The sequence below is a fragment of the Chrysemys picta genome, chromosome 2 (assembly GCF_011386835.1).
Source record: "Chrysemys picta bellii isolate R12L10 chromosome 2, ASM1138683v2, whole genome shotgun sequence".
Classification (NCBI taxonomy): domain Eukaryota; kingdom Metazoa; phylum Chordata; order Testudines; family Emydidae; genus Chrysemys; species Chrysemys picta.
Window position 1 is genome coordinate 29773068 of NC_088792.1, and position 22936 is coordinate 29796003.

General features: G+C 40.1%; 1 protein-coding gene across 32 annotated transcripts in view; it reads left to right on the forward strand.

Annotated features, from left to right (window-relative positions):
* PARD3 (par-3 family cell polarity regulator) overlaps window positions 1-22936 on the forward strand; it is a 664552-nt gene that overhangs the window by 89599 nt on the left and 552017 nt on the right. For all 32 annotated transcript variants that reach the window (XM_065586777.1, XM_065586791.1, XM_065586785.1 and 29 more), the window contains exon 2: window positions 3864-3965. In XM_065586777.1, coding sequence (XP_065442849.1) covers window positions 3864-3965 — 102 coding nt within the window. The remainder of the gene's footprint in view (window positions 1-3863; window positions 3966-22936) is intronic.

The following is a 22936-nucleotide window of genomic DNA, read 5'->3' on the forward strand; positions in this document are numbered from 1 at the left end:
GTCTACAGTGGCAATTTACAGTGCTGCAACTTTCTCGCTCGGGGGTGTGAAAAAACACCCCTCTGAGCGCAGCAAGTTTCAGTGCTGTAAACAGGGCCGGCTCCAGGCTTGGGGCGGCCACACCGGACAGGGGCGGCAGGTCCAGCTATTCGGCGGCAATTCGGTGGACGGTCCCTCACTCCCGCTAGGAGCGAAGGACCTTCCACTGAATTGCTGCCGCAGATCGTGATTGCAGCTTTTTTTTTTTTTGTGGCTGCTTGGGGCGGCCAAATCCCTGGAGCTGGCCCTGGCTGTAAAGCACCAGTGTAGACAGTTGATCACCGCTGGTAGCTATGCCCCTTGTGGAGGTGGTTTTCCAGCGCTCTGCCGCGACCCCACAAGCCACGTTAGAGTGCTGCCGTGTCAGCGCTTTAGCATTGCCAGTGTAGACTAGCCCTTAATCAAAACTGCAGGAACAGTATATTCTTGCTTCAACATAACTGTGAAATGTTTTTGCATTTAATAGTTAATATAGATTTTAAAATCACTAACTGGGATTACATTTCTGAGAAGAATAGCATTTAACAAAATATAGTTCTAAAACCTGATCTTTGGGATAGGGCGGTGAGAAATAGGTGAAAATCTAAAAATGAATGCACTGCATAAATGAGAAGAATCTCTAGGCAACTTAATCCCTCCCAAATCATTAAAGCATGTAAACTCAAAACTGGGTTTCCATTGATTTCTGCTGGTACTAAAGCCAGTGTGTGTATGACCAGATGCCTAAAATGAATAGGGCAGTTTCACATGGGTGTTATTTGACTAGACCAGTCACTTAAAATGAAAATTGTGAGGAAAAAGAAACATTACTTTTCCCTCTGACTTTCATTGCATAGGAGTTCTCTGCTTTCCATGCAGTTTCTCCCAACGTGTAACAATAGCAATGAATTTATGGGAATTGTAGGGCTATGACCTCCCTTGCCCATCTCCCTTTTCATCCAAATGGGAGTCCTAAGATTCTTAGGCATTCACATGAGATGCTGCATGGAAGGCAGAGCAAACATAATTAGAGAACCAAGGATGTATAGATTTTTTTAAATTTAGGTTATATCTGTTCAAAGTACCCCTTTCCCTGTGGCAGTGGCAGCAGCAAGGCCTATGCATGTTGTGTTTGTGCTGCTGTAAACAGTGTTGCCATGGGGTGTAAAATACTACTGTGCATGAGGGCAGCCTAGATTGTGTTACTATACCTCTACCCTGATATAACGCGACTTGATATAACATGGTAAAGCAGCGCTCCGGGGGCGCGGGGCTGCGCACTCCGGTGGATCAAAGCAAATTCGATATAACACGGTTTCACCTATAACGCGGTAAGATTTTTTTTGGTTCCCGATGACAGCGTTATATTGCGGTAGAGGTGTAATAAAGTTCTTTGTAGGCTTTTGAGGTGACAAAGGAAGGGAAAGTAGGGTAGGGCAATGGAGACCTAGAGGACAAAGAAGGATGGAAATCAGTACGTTGCAGCAAAGGAAAAGAGAAGTGGAAGTGTAACTGAGAGAGTGGGGGCTGTTTTCTAGTAAGCGCTTTCTACCTCGTAAGAAAAACCTCCTCCCAAATATTTTGGCCCCACACCATGGTAAAACAGGGGATATGCTGGTGGGGATGGCGTTCCTGCCTCCCCAACTCCAGTCCTTCACATATGAAAATGAGAAAAAAGCCCTTCTTCCAAGAGCTCTGCCTCCCACACATCAGTGATTTTTGCCTTATACCTTTCTCCCTATTGGTAGCGGTGTAGCTTTGAGTTTGAAAAACTGGTAATTTGAAATGCAGTAGTTTAACTTTTAATATTTTGTAGGCAACTTAAAGTGAAAGTTAATGGTAATTCATAATTTTAATTATTCAAGAATCCAAATGGGAACTTGAGATAATGTGGCTGAGGATAAGTCCTTTTGAAACTTCAGCTGCTCCAGCAATTAACTTGAAAAACAGCCTCTGTTTGAAAAATTCCATAGTATCCTTGATCTCAGTCAGTCAGTTACTGTGTAATACATGCTCTTGATGTCAGATCCATGTGTAACAGATTTGTGACCTACTGCCTAGGAATGTTATCCTTGTTTGTTCATTCAGCACCGACAGTGCCCTTGGCGTGGACAAGATACAACCTAGAGACAGCCCCAACCTCAAAGACCTTACAATCTGATTAAGCCAGATGCAGAGCAGACATTATGGCTGGAAACCCAGAGCTATTAAAATATTTTGAGAGGTTTTGGTGAAAACATATGCTTTGTTTCCTTCATTTAAGTGGTGGGTGATACCACAGGAATTTCAAGATGTGTACTATAAGACATGCAGGCCACGATTTTCAAGCTTTTGGATGCCCTAATTTTTGGAGGTCCATCTTCAGACCCCTTTTAAGTTTTTCATGTTTAAAAGATGGGTGGCCAGTACTTTATGAAAATCAGGTCTCTTTAAGGTGTAATAGATTGGGTCCCCCAAAATTGTGGCACCCAAACCCATTACTCAGTTTTGAAAACTCTGGCGACCATGTGAAATGTATTGAATTTGTCCTAATGTTAGACATTGAACAACAGCTCAGAGTGTTGTCATTGTTACGCAGGTGGGCTAGCTAAGATGCAAAAAAAAGTTACATATTATGTCATGTCCAGCCCTGTGTGGCAATAATAGAACTTTTCACTATAAAAATGATCTCTCTTAGAATAACAAATGTTGTAATCCAGGCTCAATATAGTAGATATCTGTGGGGAAATGGGCATGTACCTCTATTGATGCAGTACCATTCTTCTGATTCTGCTTGTATGGTACAAGGGTGGGGGAAGTTGTGGAAGACTATATCCCCATTTGTTGGTAAATTATGGTATCCTTCCTTCAAAATACAGAATGTATACAATATGAGACATACAGGTCTTGTATAGCAGTAATATGTGAAACAACATTGTTGGAGATTGACGTGATGTCTCCGAAAGGTTTTTTTTGATGAACCTTGTATTCGTGTCTAGAGAGAGTTTCTCTTTATAGGGGCCTGTTGACCGAAGTGCTTGGACTACTTCAGTCTGAGGAGACATTTCTGAAAAATTTCTGTCAGCTAAAAAAACCATTCTAAGACAGGGAAGTACTATCATGACCCATCCCACAGTGGTGGTATAAGGTGCTCAGATACTACAGTAATTGAGACCATAGAAATACTGACGCTATCAGAAAGAAAAATCTTTTGCTTTACATAATTCACTTGTGTTAGAGGGTCAAAAGTTTTATGTACACCTCTACCCTGATATAACGCGTCCCGCTATAACATAGGTTCGCATATATCGCGATAACCCCGGGGCTCCGGCAGCGGGGCTCGGGCGGCGCTTTAAAGGGCCCGAGGCTCTGGCTGCTGCAGGGAGCACCAGGCCCTATAAATCACCGCTGGAGCCCTGCCGCAGCTACCCCAGAGCAGTGGCAGCAGGGCTCAGCCGGCAATTTAAAGGGCCTGGGCTCCCCGCAGTGGCTGGAGCCCAGGGCTCTTTAAATCACCGCTGGAGCCCTGCTGCCGTTACCCCGGGGCTCTGGCGGCGGGGCTTGGGTGGCGATATAAAGGGCTCGGAGTTCTGGCCGCTGTGGGGAGCCCGGGCCCATTAAATCACCGTCGGAGCCCTGCCACCGCTACCCTGATATAACGGGGTTTCACCTATAACGCGGTAGGGATTTTTGGCTTCCGATGACTGCGTTATATCGGGGTAGAATTGTACAGGATTTGAATCTGAATGAAAACTTTACCATTAACTTCAGTAAGTATAGGACTGGGCATATTGACTGTTGGGGAAATATCTTCTTTACCAATATGTACTTGAAATATCTGATGGATCTTTTTCCTTTGCATACAGGATCCAAACTATTGGATACAAGTACATCGCCTGGAGCATGGGGATGGAGGAATTCTGGACCTTGATGACACTCTTTGTGACGTAGCTGACGACAAAGACAGAGTGAGTACAGACTGTTCTTAAACAGGCTCAGGGTTCATTGCCTGCGAACACACCGTGTTTCATATTTCTAGCGTAAACACTGAAGATGAGATAGGAGAAAGAAGAGAAGGGATGGAAGAAGGTGATATTCAAACAACATGAAAGTAATTTTCCTGAATTTTCTAATATTGGCGCTTTCACAAAAATGCTAAGTACATTAGTGAAATTGAGCTGGAAATGTAATATAAAATATTTGGTTTAAATTAAGGTGCTTTCATTATGCAATATAAATAAAGTTGGAATATGAAAGTGAGGATGAGAAGAGACAGGAAATCCCTAAAAAAAAATTTACACAAGATTTTCCAAAATGTGTCTTAAATTTAGTACCTTAACTCCATGTTTAGTCACGTAAGTAAGTAGCCTAGTTTTGAGTGGCTGAACATCCCTGATTTCACTTTGAGAAGTCATTGATTTTTTTAGGAGCTGCTGGGTACTCAGCACTTGTGAAAATATTAGGCTGTTTATGTAGGTTTGGACTTTTGGGACCTATTTTTGAGACTCTCAGACATGTAATGCATATTTGTTTTGTTTGCAATTAGCTAAGTTATATTTCGCTTTAATACTGGATTTTTGTTTGAGATGATGGATGCATTTTTACTGTCTTAAGTAACATAGTCAGATTGGATAAAATAGGAAACACTGACATTAGCAAGCCTGGGAAGTTTTATGTAACATGCTAAACATTGGCATTTCGCTGCCAAGCTGTGCTCCTAGCAACTCTTGCTGAAGATGTAACTCCACTGTATTGGAGCTACTGAGGACTGTGATTGAGCCTTCAATCTAGAGGTACAATTCTCAGCGCCCTGCTCTTTTCACCACATGACACATAATTGCCTTTGTGAGCCGCAACAGGCAATCTGAAAACTTTCTTGAAAATTACTCAAATGTAGAAATAAATACTCTGTCCTTAATATTTTGCTTGGGACTGAGTTTAATTGGGGTTATTTTAACTACTGTACTAAGAGTTTAAAAATCAGGGAATCATGGGGTTTGGAAGACTCCTCACTGTCTGAAATGCTAAGATTACTCAAGCTGTATAAAGTAACAGCATACAGTGTCTAGTTTTTAGGAATGTCCTCCATAAAAATAGTGCCCAGCTAAGAGATCATGACAAGTGGAGACCACGTAACAGTACCATTTCATTCTAAAGCACTTCCTACTACAGCTTTGCTTACAGGCCTCAGGTAGGACGACTATTACCATCAACGCTGGTTTTCTGTTAAACTTATGTGAGTAATGTACTCGTTACCCCTCTCCTTCCTAAGGAAGAAACCTAACATCTGGTTTCTTAAAGGTTTCATTCTTTGGCTCTAACCTTGGCTTGCAGGCTTCCAATGCAGGGCTCTTCATACTGAAACTGTGCGTAGGTGTTTTTATGTGCGTGACTAATGGGGAAAAAACTCACTGCCATTGAAATAAGCAGTGCCATTATTACAGCAGTATTCTCTTTCTGCTTAAGTGGATAAGATCCCTTTTAGACAATTGACTTATGCCGTTTCTGAAGGTTTGCCTAGCTTGTTTCCTCTCTGATTTTATGAAACTGGCATTTCTATCCTCAGTTTCTACTCACTACATATATCACTTACATTTTATTTTTTAAAGAGCCATGAGATGTTGATGTGAAGGATGAAACATAAATGTATGTTGTCAGGGCCGGCTCCAGTATTTCTGCTGCCCCAAGCGCAAAAAAGGAAAAAAAAAAAAAAGTCGCCATCGGAGGCGGCAATTTGGGGGGGGGGGGGGGGAAGCTGCGATTGGCGGCGGCGGCGGCAGTTCTGCAGCAGGTGCATCGCTCTTAGAGGGAGTGAGGGACCTGCCACCCCTGAATTGCCACAGGTGCCGCCCCTCTCCCTTGGCCACCCCAAGCACCTGCTTGTTAAGCAGGTGCCTGGAGGTGGCCCTGTACGTTGTATGTAGGTTGTACCGTACTAGTTTATCCTTGAATTAATCATTCCATCTTGACCTTCCCTTTTGATTGTTTTCAAGAACTGCAGTTGTTAGTCACTATGTTTTGATTACGTAGCTTCTGATATTTTTACACTCACTTTGAATACCAATTACTTTTCTAATTCTGTTCCAGTTTTGGGTTGCTCGCTTCTTTCACGTATAGCAAATGTTTTAATTGTTTTATGTTTGTTAAACCTGATACAGAGCTCAGTATTGCAAGGAGCTGAGCATCATTGGCCCTCTAGTCAGACAAGCACGTAAGTACATATTTAATTTTAAACAGGATGTGCTTAAGAATGTTTAAACATCTCATATTTAAAGTTGAGCATCCACTGAAGCCTGAAATTACTCATGTGCTTAAAGCTAAGCACACGCTGAAGTATTTTGTTGAATTGGGGCCAGAATACTGAGCACCTTGCAGAATTGAGCTCAGAACATCTGTGTGTTCATTTTCAAGGAAGAGATATTCAAATGCACAAAGGACAGTGGTCAGTCATCCTCATTGGCGTTAATGCTATACATAGGAATAATCTTTAAAATGGCAGCATTGCATTTTTTCTTAATTTTCCCCTGCTCCTGGAATATCTAATTGTTACTCTAAAATTGCATATGTTCAGTATATTAAGGGTCTAATTTTAACTAAGTAGCCAAACATATAAAACATTATACAAGTTCTTGTAAAGTCTATTATTTTGCAAAACTCTGCTACAAAGTATTTAACATTTCTAGTACAGAATATAAAACCATTAAGGGCTGTACATTCTTTTGGAGCCTTAATTGTAAATACATTAAATGTTATGCAGGGGCAGCTACTTCAGTGAAATAACATAAACTCCAGGAGTAATGTGAAGAATGTTTGCTTCAGTTCTAGTGTCTCCATGGAAAAATTGTTATGCTATAAATGCACATAAAGATCCTTATAGACAACAGCTGCTACAAGTGGAATAAAAAAAGACATGTCCTTGTGATGGTCCTTTTCCCATTAAAATGCAGCTTGTTCGGACAGTCTTATTTTATCTTTTTCACCATCCCTCTTATCCCCTGGTTTATTTTGTACCTTAATAAAATGGACTAGATTGGTGGTAGTGGACTCTCTGGAGTGATTTGAAATGTTAAAAACAACTCTGAATATATGGGTGGGGGGGAAATATACTTTAGAATGTTAATTGTGTGCTTAGGTTATTTATTTCCTCTTTGAAACCACAACTTCAATGTTAGTGATTTTAACATAAAAATAGAAACTGCATGATTCAGTCTAATTTAGACAGCATATCAATTTGACATTCACATTAAATTGCATTACTGTGATGATGAGAAAGTTAGCATTGTTGGAGACTTTTTATTTCGCAAGAGGGTACATATTTTTTTTTTTTTTTTTTTTTTTACAACTCTAAACTATTCAGTTCATTTACAGTTACTTTAGCTTATCACAACATGCTGATAAAATATAAACTCTTGTTAGCCTATTCCTAATTTCATTTATGAAAAGTAGATTTATATTTTTGAATCTTTTATTGATGTATAATAGAAAACTAGTATGTAACTTCTGCTCCTTGATGCAAGCAGATTAGATAATCATGCTTTGGATGTTTTTTAGTTTTTTTTTTCTTTTTCTGAAAACAACTTCAATTTTGAACAGTTATGAGGGTACAGCCTACTGAGAAAGGGGCATTAGGATATTTACCTGTTCAAGTAATCTGACTGGATGAACCCTAAAGACTACATAGTAAAACTAGTCATCGTATAAATATCCCTACATTAGATTAAAATTTAATACGGCATTCCACTAGATTATAAAACATTAACAGATGCACAAAAACCTGCTTCTTTCTATGTAATAAGACACTCATTTGAAAATTGCCAAGACATTCGGTTTCGTTAGTGGAAAAGCATTGTATAATGGAAATATTGCTATTGAAAAACGTATGTATTTACATATTTATATGTAAACATTTTTCAATCGGAATAGTTTTTGGTTAGCTTTCTGAAAAATTGTTTGGCTGGAAGAAACAGGAATCTACTTATGACTGGAGGTATCCAATACAAACCCAAAAGAAAGACACATTTGATATTATGAAATGTGATCAATTTAAATATTTTTCTGTGTATTAGGAAACTGTTTGAAATACAGTTAATGTTTTTCAATATGAAGTGCATTGTTATATCTGTGAGGAATTAATCTTAACTGCAGTTTAATTTTCAGTATCTCAAAAGTTTTTTTTCTTTCCCCCTTTGTTTGAAATAACCTTCAAAATAGTTTGAGTCCTTAGAGACACCAGTCTGGAAGTTACGGCACTCAGATTTCCACACTATCAGTCACCAATTGAGTTAAGCAGGTTTTCTGTCTAGGCAGCCCTGATAAGGAGAACTGTGCAGAACTTTAGCCTTGGTATGTGATTGTACAAAATCAACACAACTTGATTGGCTGTATTTGCATTATTAACAGCACAAAGTGGGAATTCTCCAGATAAATTTAGAAACTGTTTTGTGGACTCAAATTAATCTATTTCCTTTGTGTAAAATTACAGTGCTTTCATCTGTATATTTAATGATTTATTTAAATTGTACAGGTTTAGGGACTGATTGCTGTAGGAGGTTGCTATTCGAATGTAGAACTTTTTCACCTGTAGATTATCATAACAAATTCTGTTTCGGTTGGTAGGTTTCCAAAGAGCCATCAGATAATATTGTGCAAAATTCTCTGTGATCTCACTTGAGTTCCTAGTGGATATGCGTGCATATACAAAAAATCACCCACCCTTCTGTCCAGCTTTTGATTATGGTCTTTTCAAGTCAGATTGAGGCACATGGAAGTTGGTGCTACTGTCCAAGCTTTACTTGTGTGAGTGAAAAGGACTTATTCAGGATCTCAGACTGGCACCATTTATGAAAACTAAATCACTATAAGAAAAACAAAGTACAAAAAATAGTTTTACTCTTCTGTTTTAAAAAGCATGTGTATATGTGTATAAACATAAAAACCAGTCTGCTAGATATGTTCTAAGTGAAATGATTACTTCTAGGCATGGATTTAGAAAGGAGGCATATTTTTTTGTGTTGAAAAAATTAAAAATAACACACAATTCGAGTCCTGCACAGTAATTTTAGTGCTGCTGCCAAATGAATTGCTTAGAGACTTTGGGTTTCTGGCTCGTGTAACTCCAACATATCATTTGCATGACAGGAAGGGTAAATGCAGTAATTAGGCTCACAATTTCATTATGGTGACTAGTGTGACAATAAGAAATAGTGTCTCTATCTCTGGAGTTGAATTACTGTGGGGTATGAGGCATATGGCCGTTATTCAGATAGTCTGCTTACCTGATGGTAGATTGGATTTTAAGTAGCTTTGGATTGTTTAAGATTTATGCTGAATGAAAACCTCAGCCTTTCATGGTTCTTGTATTGCTTTCTCCCGAAGTATAGTGTACTACTTCTCAATTCACTGCTGTTTGTTTCTTGTCTTTGGGTTATGCTCATAGAAGAAAGCATTCTGACAGTAACTTTGCTGAATTTATTCTTCAATCTCAGAACATGCTTTCTTTGCTTGGTCTACTATTTCCTAATACACCATCAGCTCTTTCCTTCTGCATAAAGCTTCATCTTTTATTTAAGCACCATGATATGCAGAGATGCAAAGTGAGTCAATATAATGCAGCAAAGTGGCAGTGTCTAGACTAATTTCCATACTTGCATGTCATTGTAGCTGCATATTTTTTTGCAGTTTTTTTGTATTATCTTTGGTTCAGCTGTTGCCAAACAGATCAGGGCATTATCTTTTTATTGGTGATTATGAACACCAGATAGGGCACTATTTTTTTTTATTAGTGATTAGGAAGCCAGAGAAATTTGTTGTGTGTGAAATGTAGTTGGTGAAAATGAGAAGTTCATTAGGTAGATCGTTGTTGAAATGGAGTCCATGAAACATTCAAAACCAGAGCTGCGTTAAGTGATCAAATTATTGCTGAAATTTCCAGTGAGCTAACAAAATGCATTATACACAAATCCCATTTTAAAGCCGTATAAAGGCTCTTTATTCCCTTAATTAATGTCTGGCCATGTCTTGCCTAACAGGAGAAAATGCAAGGCTTAAACAGTTGCCTCCATGTGACATCAGGTTAAAATAGGAACTCTTGTTATTTTTTAGTATACTGAAGATATGGTGTTTTGGTTTAAACTTTTGGGCTACCATAGAATATGGGGTATTAAAGCTGCTGTTGGGCTACAAAGGAGGGTATCTAATCTAGATGTACAAGATTCATGTTTTGGGAAAGATGATTATATTTATTTGCAGCCAAAGTTGTTGTGCAATAGACAACCTTAAACCACGTTAAAAATAAATCAGAGAATTGTGCAAATGTGTAATGGTCTTGTGGATGAATTTACTGGACTGGGACTCAGGAGTTCTGGGTTCAGTTGCTAAATCCGCCACAGACTTCCTGAGTCATTTTTAGATGTTATGTTAACCCTGATACTGCAGTAAGCTCTCTGGACTGACTGGTGCAGTGCACTGCACTTTGCAAGATTGGGGCCTTGTATCGCTGTGTCTGTTCCTTTTCTGTGAAATGGGTATAATAATATTTGAAATCATGCAGGATGGTGGGAGGGTTACATTTATTAGTTTGTGAGGTGCTCAGATTCTACACTAATGGAGGCCATATAAGATTCTAGCTAGATGATTATGTTGTGTTCTCCCAAATTATGGATCTGATTCTACAGTCTTTCCTACAGCAACATTTCAACTGAGTGTAAATCAGAGTTCTAGCTGAGTAAGGACTTAGAATCATAGAAGATTAGGGTTGGAAGAGACCTCAGGAGGTCATCTAGTCTAACCTCCTGCTCAAAGCAGGACTAGCCCCAACTAAATCATCCCAGCCAGGGCTTTGTCAGGCCGGGCCTTAAAAACCTCTAAGGATGGAGATTCCATCCACCCCCTCTCCCCCCGGTAACCCATTCCAGTACTTCACCACCTTCCTAGTGAAATAGTTTTTCCTAATATCTGACCTAGACCTCCCTCACTGCAACTTGAGACCATTGCTCCTTGTTCTGTCATCTGCCACCACTGAGAACAGCTGAGCTCCATCGTCTTTGGATTCCCCCTTCAGGTAGTTGAAGGATGCTATCAAATCCCCCCTCGCTCTTCTTTTCTGCAGACTAAATAAGCCGAGTTCCCTCAGTCTCTCCTCATAAGTCATATGCCCCAGTCCCCTAATCATTTTCGTTGCCCTCCGCTGGGCTCTCTCCAATTTGTCCTCATCCTTTCTGTAGTGGGGCCGCAAAACTGGATGCAGTACTCCAGATGTGGCCTCACCAATAATCACTTCCCTTGATCTGTTGGCAATGCTCCTACTAATGGCAGCTCAATATGCCATTAGCCTTCTTGGCAACAAGGGCACACTGTTGACTCAGTCCACTTTAATCCCCAGGTCCTTTTCTGCAGAACTGCTGCTTAGCCAGTTGGTCCCCAACTTGTAGCAGTGCATGGGAGTCTTCTGTCCTAAGTGCAGGACTTTGCACTTGTCCTTGTTGAACCTTTTAGCCCAATCCTCCAATTTGTCTAGGTCACTCTGGACCCTATCGCTATCCTCCAGCGTATCTACTTCTCTTGCCTCCATCCCATCATCCAGATCATTAATGAAGATGTTGAACAAAACCGATTCCTGGAGCACTCTGCTTGATACCAGCTGCCAACCTGATATCGAGCTGTTGATCAGTACCCATGATCAACACAACCTCAGGGTTGGGCCCTAAATTTCTCACACAAAAAGACACAATTTAGTTCAACTTGGACAAGATTATCACCATAGCCTAAAGATCACTACCTCTGCAGCTAACAATGTATGACCAAAGTATAAGCTAAGCAGCATCTAGACCAAATATGGACCAAGTCATTAGTGAGCTTGAAAACTTAGAATTGTAACACTGTAAAACTATTATAAACTAATGCAATGCCTCTCTTCACCCATTCCCCAAATCTCTTACAATAGCATTTAACTGAATTTCCATTTTTTATTACCTCTGTTGCTTGGGGTGGCACCCTAAAGGGGCGGCCAATGTTGGGGTGGCGGGGGATGCTCGCGGTGTTTTTTTTGTTTTTATTTTGTTTTTGTTCGGCGGGGCGGCGCTCGAGGGTTTTTTTTTGTTTCAGCCGGGCAGTGCGGGGGGGTGTTTCGGCGGCGCGGCGCTGGGGGGTTTGGGCAGTGCGGTGCTTGGCGGGGGTGGGGGTTTGGGTGGCCAGGCACGGCGCTTGGTGGGGGTTTGGGCGGCGTGGTGCAGTGCTGAGGGGTTTGGGCGGCACGGCGCTGGCGGGGGGGAGGGGGTTGGGCAGCCCGGCGCGGCGCTGGGGGGGGGGGGGTTTGGGCGGCCCGGCGCTCGGGGAGGAGGCGTTAAGGCGGGGCAGCACTCTTCTTTTTTGCCTGGGGTGGCAAAAAAGTTAGAGCCGGCCTTGTCTGTTGCTGTCATGTATTGTGACCTCCATCTTTGCACGTGTTTGTGATTAAAATAATGAAGTTTGTACTTCACATTATTTGTGGCTGCAGTGCAAAGGTATAATATTGAGGAAACATTTAAGGTTCATAGTTGAATGAACAAACATCTGGAATTGTGCAGAATTTGCTACCGCTGAGAAATGTTAAAGTTGGCTAAAAACAAAAACACCTTCCTTGACATGAGTATCTTTCTTGTGTGTGTATTCCCTTTTAATGCTGTTTTGTAAGTTGCTGATCTCTTCACCACTTGGTTTTTCTGGTCACTTGAGGTAAATCTTTCTACTGATGATTTTTTCTGTTTGCTTTCTGGCATATAGTTGCAATATCCAGAGCTGCTTTCCTGTTACCTTGCGTGTCTGTAGTGTTTTATACTGTTTTTAGTTATGTACATACATGTCGGAAACAATAATCACAACTATTCATAGAGTTAAAATGCTACTCAACCCCAGTAAGGGTAGAAGAATCATGAATGATGAAACATTACCTTGTTAAAACAAACTGCGGTATGGAATGATCATGTGATTGATCCAAGTTGCTGATCTTTCAGAAAGGTCTGTTTGCCATCCAGAGGTGCACTGACAGATTAATTGACTGTCCTTAAGGTAATATGAATACAGTTTTAAAAGATGCTGTTTTTTCTGCTGAGTAGTGTTTGCAAATTGGTAAGAGTGGCTTGAAGATGTACTTACCTATGAAAATGATTAAGTAAAATGTGTTCACCATACTTTGGCTGTATGATATGTGAAAATGGAGACCTCTGTTGATCTGAAGTAAATATTTTGCCCTTTCCTAGAAAGGCCAGATTTTGAGGCCACCTTCAATTTTCACTTCTTAAAACTATCACCAGTAATTTACAAGGTTAAATTCTGTTTCTGAAATAAACTTAGAGACTTAAGGCCATCTAGTAGTCTGATATTATTCTCCCACTGCCATTGGAGATCTGAGTTCAGTTTCAGGCTTGGTCTCTTGCTCCTTGAATCAGCAGGAATTGGAACCACTGTAGAAAACCAGCTATCAGATAGAGAAGGATTTACTTTGGGTGTTTCAATGGAAACTCTCCTGATAAAAAGGTGTACTTTGAGTGCAATATGAGGGGAGTCCCCACCTCATTCTTTTAGCCAGAAAGGGTGACCACAACTTAGGGTGACCAGATAGCAAGTGTGTGTGGGGGGGGGGGGGGGGGGAAGGGATGGGACGAGTGTGGAGGGTAATGGCTTATTTAAGACAAATCTCCGAATATCATGACTGTCCCTATAAAATCAGGACATCTGGTCACCCTACCACATCTGCAGGTCTTGCAAGGCAGGGAGTAAAAGGGCTTTCCTCCTTTAATAGTCTTCTGAGAGAGAATCCAGTGAAAGGTAGCTGGAGTCATTTCATGTAATGTCTAGTTGATTTCTGGAGAACATTCCATACTTCTAACACTGGTGGAACTAATTCTGAAATTAAAACAAAACAAAAATACCTTATGACATGCCTGCATCATCATTGGTTCTGTATACAATATCCAGGGACTTGCTCTCCGTATACTCATGTCGTCACTTCACATACAAGACAACTGTGAATAATTTATAGGGTAAGATTTACCTTACCCATTATTTTAGGAAAACCTACGTGGGCCAGGCCTCTTGTATATAAATCTCACTTTCTCTACAGCAGGGGTGGGCTAACTACGGCCCATGGGCCGGATCTGGCCAGCCACCTGTTTTAAGCTGGCCCTTGATCTCCCGCTGGGGAGCGGGGTCTGGTGCTTGCCCTGCTCTGCCGCTCCAGATGGGGAGCAGGGTTGGGGGTTGCTCCACACTACTCCTGGAAGCAGCGGATGGCCTCGCTCCAGCTCCTACATGTAGGGATAGCCAGGGGGCTCTGCTCTGCATGATACCCCCACCCCAAGTGCCACCCCCGCAGTTCCCATTGGCCGGGAACTGTGGCCAATGGGAGCTGCAGGGACAGCACCTGCAGACGGGGCAGCGTGTAGAGCTGCCTGGCTGCAGCTCCACATAGGAGCTGGAGTGGGGACATGGCTGTTGCTTCTGGGAGCCACTTAAGGTAAGTGCTGCCTGGAGCCTGCACCCCTGAGCCTCTCCCTGCACCACTGCCCCAGCCCTGATCCTCCTCCCGCCCTCGATCCCAGCCTGGACTACTCTCCTACACCGCAAACTACTCATCCCTAGCCCCAACCCAGAGCCTGCCTCCCTGTCCCCAACCCAGCCGGAGCCCCAGCCCGGAGCCCCCTCCCGCATTCTGAACTCCTCATTTCTGGCCCCACCCTGGAGTCTGTGCCCTCACCCCCTACTGCACTCCAACCCCAATTTTGTGAGCATTCATGGCCCGCCATACAATTTCTATTCCCAGATGTGGCCCTTGGGCCAAAAAGGTTTGCCCACCCCTGCTCTACAGGGTATATCTGTGGAGTTATAGCAGTATCTCTTTTAAATCATACTTGTGTCAAGGGAGAAAAGAACTGTATTAATGAATTCTTAGGGCCAACTTTAACTGCATTTCTCCCTTTATAGGATGACGAAAAAAAATACCTCTAGGACATAGGTTGAATAATAATATTGCTGGAATTAATGAAAAGGTGTGAGAACCACATAGTCTTTAGTCAGACTGTCCTAATTTTGACAAATTCTGCATTTGCTGTAGGTCTCTGCGGAGAATTGCAAAATGTTTAGTTATATAGTGCTGCATATGCAAGCACTCTGTATGATGGTACTGCAGGTATGAGGCAAAGTGATGCTAATGCAGAAGTCAACTTTTATCAGTGATGTCCCATAAGTGCAAGATATCTGAAAGTATAGTAAATGGCCACTATAGAAGAGCATGTTCACTTTCAATGAAAAAGGGTCATCAAGATAGATTTATAATATACATTGAGGTCGGCAGTAGCCCCATTTTAAACTTTATTGGAGCAAAGATTAAACACTGTGGCTATCCTGTTTTCAGCGCTTTATTTTTGGGCCTTTCCTTTGCACAGTTTTGATGTTTTATAGAGAAGGCCACTTTAAAAACTCCCTCTTAAGAAAAGTGATCCTGCATAATTTAGCATTTCCCAGCATTTCTGGGTGGTATCTCTAGTACACCAGTCCTAGAATCTATGAATCTATAAATGGGGACAGATCTCCAGAAAGAATTGCCCAACCTCTTTGAAACATCTGCTCAACATCTGATACAATCATTGCTGCAGTTTTCGCTATTCTGATAAATGGTGAAAATGAAGGTTAATAAAACACATACAGTCTTGTAACAGACAGCTATGAGGAGATAAGAGCACCGTTGTTTGCACTTCAGTAAACTACCCCCAAATAAGACATAGTAGGCATAAACAACTATAAAAACAGTCAATTAAAAAAAAAAAAAAAGCATGTTTAACTTACTATGATCTGATGGAAGGTGAACCAAAACAGTTGCCAGGTAGGTGAACCACTAAATCATATAATACATGTACATGCAATTTTGGGCAAAAGCTGTGATTGGTGCAGTCTAAATCAGCATAACAATAAATTTGAGGATTACACCATTATAATCACAATTGTCCTAGTACAGTTATGCAATCAAAACATCCATACCACAGTACAGTATATCACAAAACTCACATCCTCACCAGCACAAGTTGTAGTCCACAGTGATTTTGGCTTTATTTCCAGTTTGGCTTAAAAAGGAAAATGTGAATTTCTGACAGGTTTAAAGTAGCAAATCCTCACCCTAGCTATTTTATTATCAAAACTCTTTGATTTTAATTTTGATTGTTATGGTACTGTACTTCAATTTTTTTTCAATATCCTTCTCCCAGCCCAGAGTGCTCATGTATGGACAACAACACACAGCTTTCTCCTACCAAAAACTGTGGTGCATCATCTTCTGCTATCAGTCTGCCAGATGCATAGATGATGGGTTTGGGTTCAGGGATTAATTTCACTTACCATCTCCATCTCCAGGCTGCCAGTTTCAGACAGTAGCAGCTTGTTGCTTTTGGGCTACTGCTGACTCTGTCCACTTGCTGAAAATATGTGAAAATAACTGCGGGGAGAAGGAAAGAAATAGGCAGATTTAAATGACCTTAAATTGGTTGTTTACTTAGGATGTCCCCATTTTTTTCCCCAAAAGGGAGGCCAGCAAGTACCTTTTCAAAGCTCAATTTAGGAGCAAAAAAAAAAAAAAAGTCCTCCTGGATAATATAAAATTGCTAGTATATGCATATGAATAACCAAGCTGGTCTAACTAGTCTCAGTGGCTTTTAGCAAGGAAGGAGTTAAGAGGATGCTTTGAACCCAAACTCTTCTGGTTCATCCCCACACCCTGTTGGTGCTAGAAGTGCTTCCACACCCTGTTGGCTTGTAGTGCACTTCCTTTCGTTCACCTTTAGCATGTATGGCAGGATAGTGACTGCATTTTTTAAATCAACATCACAGCTGCAGCCTGTTTCAGTTTGTACAGTAAGAAGGATTTGTACCTGCTCTCCAATTACAGTGCTCCTTAAAAAAGCACCTGCTCTTTTTCAGCTGTGTATCCTGTTGGCAAAATTAAAATTGCCTTTAGGTAGGCTTTGTTTTTCTAGGTTGCATTTCTTCCTGTCCGATTGAAGAGAGTCCATTGCATAACTGGTGTTCCTTGGAAGGTAGCATCTCTGCTGAATTTCAGTTTTTTGGGACATTGCCTGTTTGGAGGTAGCCTGTTTGTTGTGGATTTAAAATGGCAGACAGACCTAGAAGGAAAATTACGAAGAAGTCTTCCTCTTTTTCATATGATCCCCGGAGAGACTCTGTGAAAGTTCGGAGATACTACAAGTCTCTGAGCTTCAAGTCAGCTACCTTGGACTCTCAGAAAAGGCAGGTGCAGGAAAATCTGGTTTGTATCATTTTTAAAAAATAGCTTTTAAACAAAAAATAAAATAAAATCTGTATTTCCTAAATTCTTAAATAGTAAACCTAGCTTTGAGAGTCCACAGGAAGTAGGAAATGACATATATTTATCTGTGACACTTGTTTGTGTGTTGCTGTTCAACTGCTGTTGTGAATTGTTTTTTTTTTTTTTTATCACAAGAGTCAATAGTTGTATTTTACCCTCATGGAGAGAAAATAAAACCTATTTACTTTGTTTTTAAGGTACCTAGATTGGATTTTAGCCTCAGGAGTTGCTTCTTGCCTGTAACTTGCATCATATGATTTTTTTTCATGAGATGTTTGTCTGTCATGTTCTTCAGACCAGTTTAAAGGTTTGGTAATCAGCATAGGTATTTAAATGAAAACTGCTTCATTGATCTTTCTTTCTTTTTCAAATGTTAAAAAGTACCAGACTGACGGCTTTAGGGACTGAAGTATTTTAATTATCTGCAGAACAGGTAATGCAAATACGCAACAGCACCTGTTCTGGAGGGACCAGTTCCATGGGTTACAGGGCAGCGTAGCCTCTAAACTGCACTGCACTTTACTACAGTAAAGGACTGAGTTTGAAATTCTTTTGTTTGCATACTGAGGTAGTAATTAAATGATAGTTTCAGAGGAGAGAAAATGCAGTATGGATTACAGTAAATGAAACTGAAGTGGGTCAATTGATAAATTGTGTCAATGTGCCCAATTACATTTATCAGAATGTTTCTACATGTTTATAATATATAAAAATCAATACTCCACTCAATGATTAAATGAATATATTCATATCTACACATGAAATGCCTTTCTAAAAGGCTTAAATAGCTTTCATTGGTATGTAAAATGGACTGTATGGAATATAAAGGTAAAAATATTTTGCACATAGTATGCCATAAATGCCTATAAATATGCTAGTTTTCCATTAGGAGCATTGAGGAGAGGATTAGTTTATATATGAATTAAACACACAAGGGTATTCTCCATGCTGCACCCAATGTATCTGTGTTCATAAATTTTCAAGATTGGAAGTGAGATTTTGGCAAACATTATATCCATTTGAAGCAAAAGAATTACATTGTTATCATGCTAGTATAAGATGAAGCACTTGTTTTAAAAACATATGACTTTGCTGACCTCACAGAATAATTTTAGATTACTAATAATATTTTGTTATGCTTGGAGATTTGAACCACAGAATATTTAATATGAAAATCTCCAGATGTAGGGTGTACTTTTCCAGTGCTGTTCATTCTAACCTTAAAATGCTCTTTAATCTTAGTTACAGTTGAACCTCACTGATGTGCATTAGAGGCTGGAAGACACATTTTTGGATTACAGAATTTTGTATATCAGTGAATATATGGAAAAACCACGATCATTACTGTAATTTCATACTAAATTAGCAGATGTAACAATATAATTTTAAAGTAATAGTGATAAAACTTAGTGTTTAAAGATGTAAAATGCTAGAGCTATACAATCAATCATGTTAATTGAGCCTTTGGGAAATGGGGAGAGACCATCAAATTTTTGTGTGAAGGATGCAATTTGTAAGGGATAACAAAATCAGAATTAGTGAGTACTACTTTTGAAAGTTTTCCTGGGTTTATGTATATTTCTTCCTTTGGCTAGCTGCCATAGCTAGTGCATGACCTCTAGTGGTCAACAAGGAATATTTTTAGTTTAATGAGTCAATCTGATATATTTTTTTAATACATTAAATTAATATTTTTAAGTGTTAAATACTTAAGTGGAGATGCCAAAATCTGCTGTTTTAGAAGATGGAAAAGTACTAATCTGTTTTAGATACTAAAACATTTTCTATTCTTCAGAAGGAAGAGTATAGTTTTTGCCATAAACATTTCTTCATGGTGTATTGTGATGCAAGCCAAGTACTAACCATCAATCTCAGTCTTATAATCATCCTATACATCTTTGGTTTTGAATTCAGCAAGCCTGTTAAGAGTTAACATGAAATGCTAAGACTGTCAAGTACTGTTTTGAGGAATTTATGTTGGAAGCACTACGTACACATAGCGCTAGCATTTTGATCATTCTGTCATCAAACTATTAAAAACATTGGTGGAGAATTATTGGTTTGAATTTGCTTGTATAGATGTATCCTTGGGAAGTTGTTCCCAAACTTTCTACCAAAGGGACCCACCAATTACATTTTGTCTTTTTTGGTGACCCACCATTACTTTTATACTGTGTGTGTATTTATTTTATATATAAATAGTCAGTTATATATATTTTTACTATTTTAATGTCTTTTTTAAATTCAAACACAAAAGAAAAACACAATCTCTTCCCCAATCTCCCTGTTGTCCCAGTCCTCCTCCTTGTGGATAGAGAACTCTAATAGGGCTCCTGCTCAATGTAGTTTGAGGTCATCACTCATTTATGTGAGAGTGGAAGACGGGATACAATAAAAGAGCCCTTCAGGTTGTCTCTGTCATTGGAGAGAATTAGCCTCTCAAAGATCGTTTTATGTCTGGGGTGTGTGATGGGGTCTATTAGGTCTTCTCTGCCCCCTGTTGGAGGCATGAGCACCCTGACTCTCCCCACCGTAGGAAAATCCACTCAGACTGGGTGACCAACAAGACAGTACTCCGGGGGCCTGAAAGGCCAGGAGGAAATAGTGACTGATCCAGAATCAGCAGGCCGGTTAAGAAGGCTTGCCTGTTTTTTCTCAGGAGTGATGTTGGGTGAGACTGGAACAAAGGAGGAGTTCCTCAGGGCTAACCCAGACTCTGGGTTGCTGTTTTGTACATGATTGATTGTTCAGAGACTGACGCTAAGCTCAGGGCGCAGGCTGGCAGCCCAACCTAGTGCTGCTGCTGTCCAAATCCCACTGTCGGTAGTCCCGGGAAGTGAGTGTGTGGCTGGGGGAGAGCTTCAGGGGCATGCACACCCCAACTAGACCCTTCCTCTGACCCTTTGGGAAGCACTGCCCTAGGGGCAGGACCCAGAGTCTGGTCTAACTTACAGTGGCTAAATCAGGAATACCTTCATTTAATTCAGTGAGTTATTCATGGAAATGAGAGAAGATTTGGACCCTAAGTATCAGTTGGGCAGCTTCCTTAAATGTACTGTCGGTGAAGGATTACTCAAAAATATTCTTTCTTTTTTTTAATGCCGTGCCTTGGTTCTGATTCTAACTTTCCCAGCATTTGATTCTTAGTCAGTTTTAGGCACTTTCATTTTCTATTTAGATGTTATGTACAGAAAACACTGTAAAGAACAAGACTGCCACTGCGTTTCACAAATGGACAGAGAAACTGAAGTTACTTTGCTCTAAATGTTTTGGCAGGATTAACATTGGGACAAATCACTTAAAACCATTTCAATCTCTTCCTCCTACTACTCAGCCTTCATGGGATCCTCATTTTATTTCTAAGTTTCATTTTCCTATCTATTATAAAACTTGTGTTGTGGTCTCTCTAAGTGCACCCCCTCAGTTGTCATGCCTGGTGCCTGTCCAGGTGGAATTCTGTACTTCCCCCGGTCAGTAATAAAGTCACCACTCCTTCCTGTCTTCCACTCTCTCATAGATGTTTACAGAGCGAAATCCAAATCCCTCACAGTCGTATTTCTGGATAACGAAGAATGATATATAGAAGGTCTTTAAAAAAAATTTTTTTTGGGGGGGGGGGAAGTTGCTTACTAGATGTATCAGTAATAAGGTGGAAAAGTGATATAAGCTACCTAAATGAACCAAATAAATATCATCCACTTAGACTGCGATAGCTATCAGTGTTTCCAAGAGCTCTCCATAAAAGCGTTGTTCAGAAGGGGAGTCGGGAGAGGAGACTCAGTCCCATCTAAACCGACCACTTTAAGCCTAATATCCAGTGGTCAATACATGCCCATGTCTTCTCGTATTAAGAATATATTGGTGCATTGTTGAAATAATTTTAACCTCTCCAGGAGCTTTGAAATCCCCAATTCAACAGTTTTTATTACAAACAAACTGCATTGGCATCATGCTTTTGAGTGTGCTGTGGGCTGTCTTCCAACAACAGTTTTTACATGTTGATAGGTTTACAATGATAACACACCACTTTTTACTCTGAATAATTTGTCATTTCAGCCCAGGGCAGGGTGTAGGGCAACAGCTCCCTCAACTACTCATCACAGTCCAAGAGAAGGACTACTGTCAAATCATAAATCCTCCAGGTGTTGAAATTCTTCAGCCCCCGCACCCACCCACTCACTTTTTTTTTTTTTTTTTTTTTTTTTTTGGTTTTGGCATGTAGGACTAGGCTGGGCTTTGCTAGTAATCCCAGCTGCTGGGATACTCCAGGGTGCATCCCGCTCCTTCCTCAGCAAGGCCTCATGGAAACAGCCCTGCAGTACTCCCAAGTCTTGTGAAACTGGGGAGTGAGATCACAGTTGAGTTCTCAGGCTTGGCAATACAATGTTGCACTAAACAGAAAGCAAAAAAGGTGGGCCATTAACCTCTTGATTACTATGCAACTAATTAAGACACTTATAGCTGCTCAAAAATATTAAGATACAAATAATATGTACAGTGTGGTCAGCTAAAATATCAGACTGATGCAATGTGTCTTGTGGGATTTTGCATGTTTTCTATAAACAAACAAACAAAAAATTGTTCCAGCAGCAGTGGTCTACTTTTGTATCTTCGATTGATGTTTATGAATTACTCTTTCTAAAATATTTGCCATTGAAATATGGAAATAGGACCAAGTAGAACCAATAACTAAATGAGAAATCCCACAGATTTTAACTAAAATTCCTGATGACCTCCTTCATACATTTTGACAAAATCCGTTCTTGAGTTCTGTTGTCTTTTGGTCTAGTATGTTCTGTTTCTCTTGCTATTTGTTTAGGTGTATATAATCAAAACATGTTTTGGAAGCAAGTACAATTTAAAAAATAAATTGTGTTGCTCATTGACATAATGACAATAAAAGATCCCAGTTGACCTATATTCCTGCCCCACCCTGCTTGCCCAATCTGGTAAAGAAAAAGATCATATGCTTTACGATAGCCACTGATGCCACTAACCTACTTTAATTTACACCTTGACATGGAAGTTACTCCATTATAAGTCCTATACTCCCCCAGGAAGAGCTGTTATAAATAATTTGAAGTGGGTCTAATATGTGCCACCTTAGGTCTCCACCTCTGTCTTTGTCAGTTTAAGGGATATCATGGACCAATGAGACCATGGCTTTTTCAAGGCACAGGGAGCTTTCTTTTTAATTGGATTGTAAAGCACTCTTCATATCTGTATTGTGCTTTGTAAATAATATATTACAACTATATATTTTAGGTGGTCAAGTAATTTTTGAGCTTATTATATCATAGTTCATTTTTAAACCTCCAGGAAAAGCTGCAACTTAAAATATGTATAAGGCATTCACTGATGATAGTGTACATTTCAGCAACTATTAACATTTTAACATATTTGCTGTCACCTTGCATTTTAAAAAATTAGTTCGGTAGATGTTAATGTTGTAAAACTGTCACTTCCAATCACAAGTCTAGCTAATAAAATTGTCATTTTTAATACAGTTTATATTTCTGTTGGTCTGTGAAAGAGTCAAATATTCTACACTTTACAAAAGGGTTATTTTAATGTTTCATGACCAAAGTG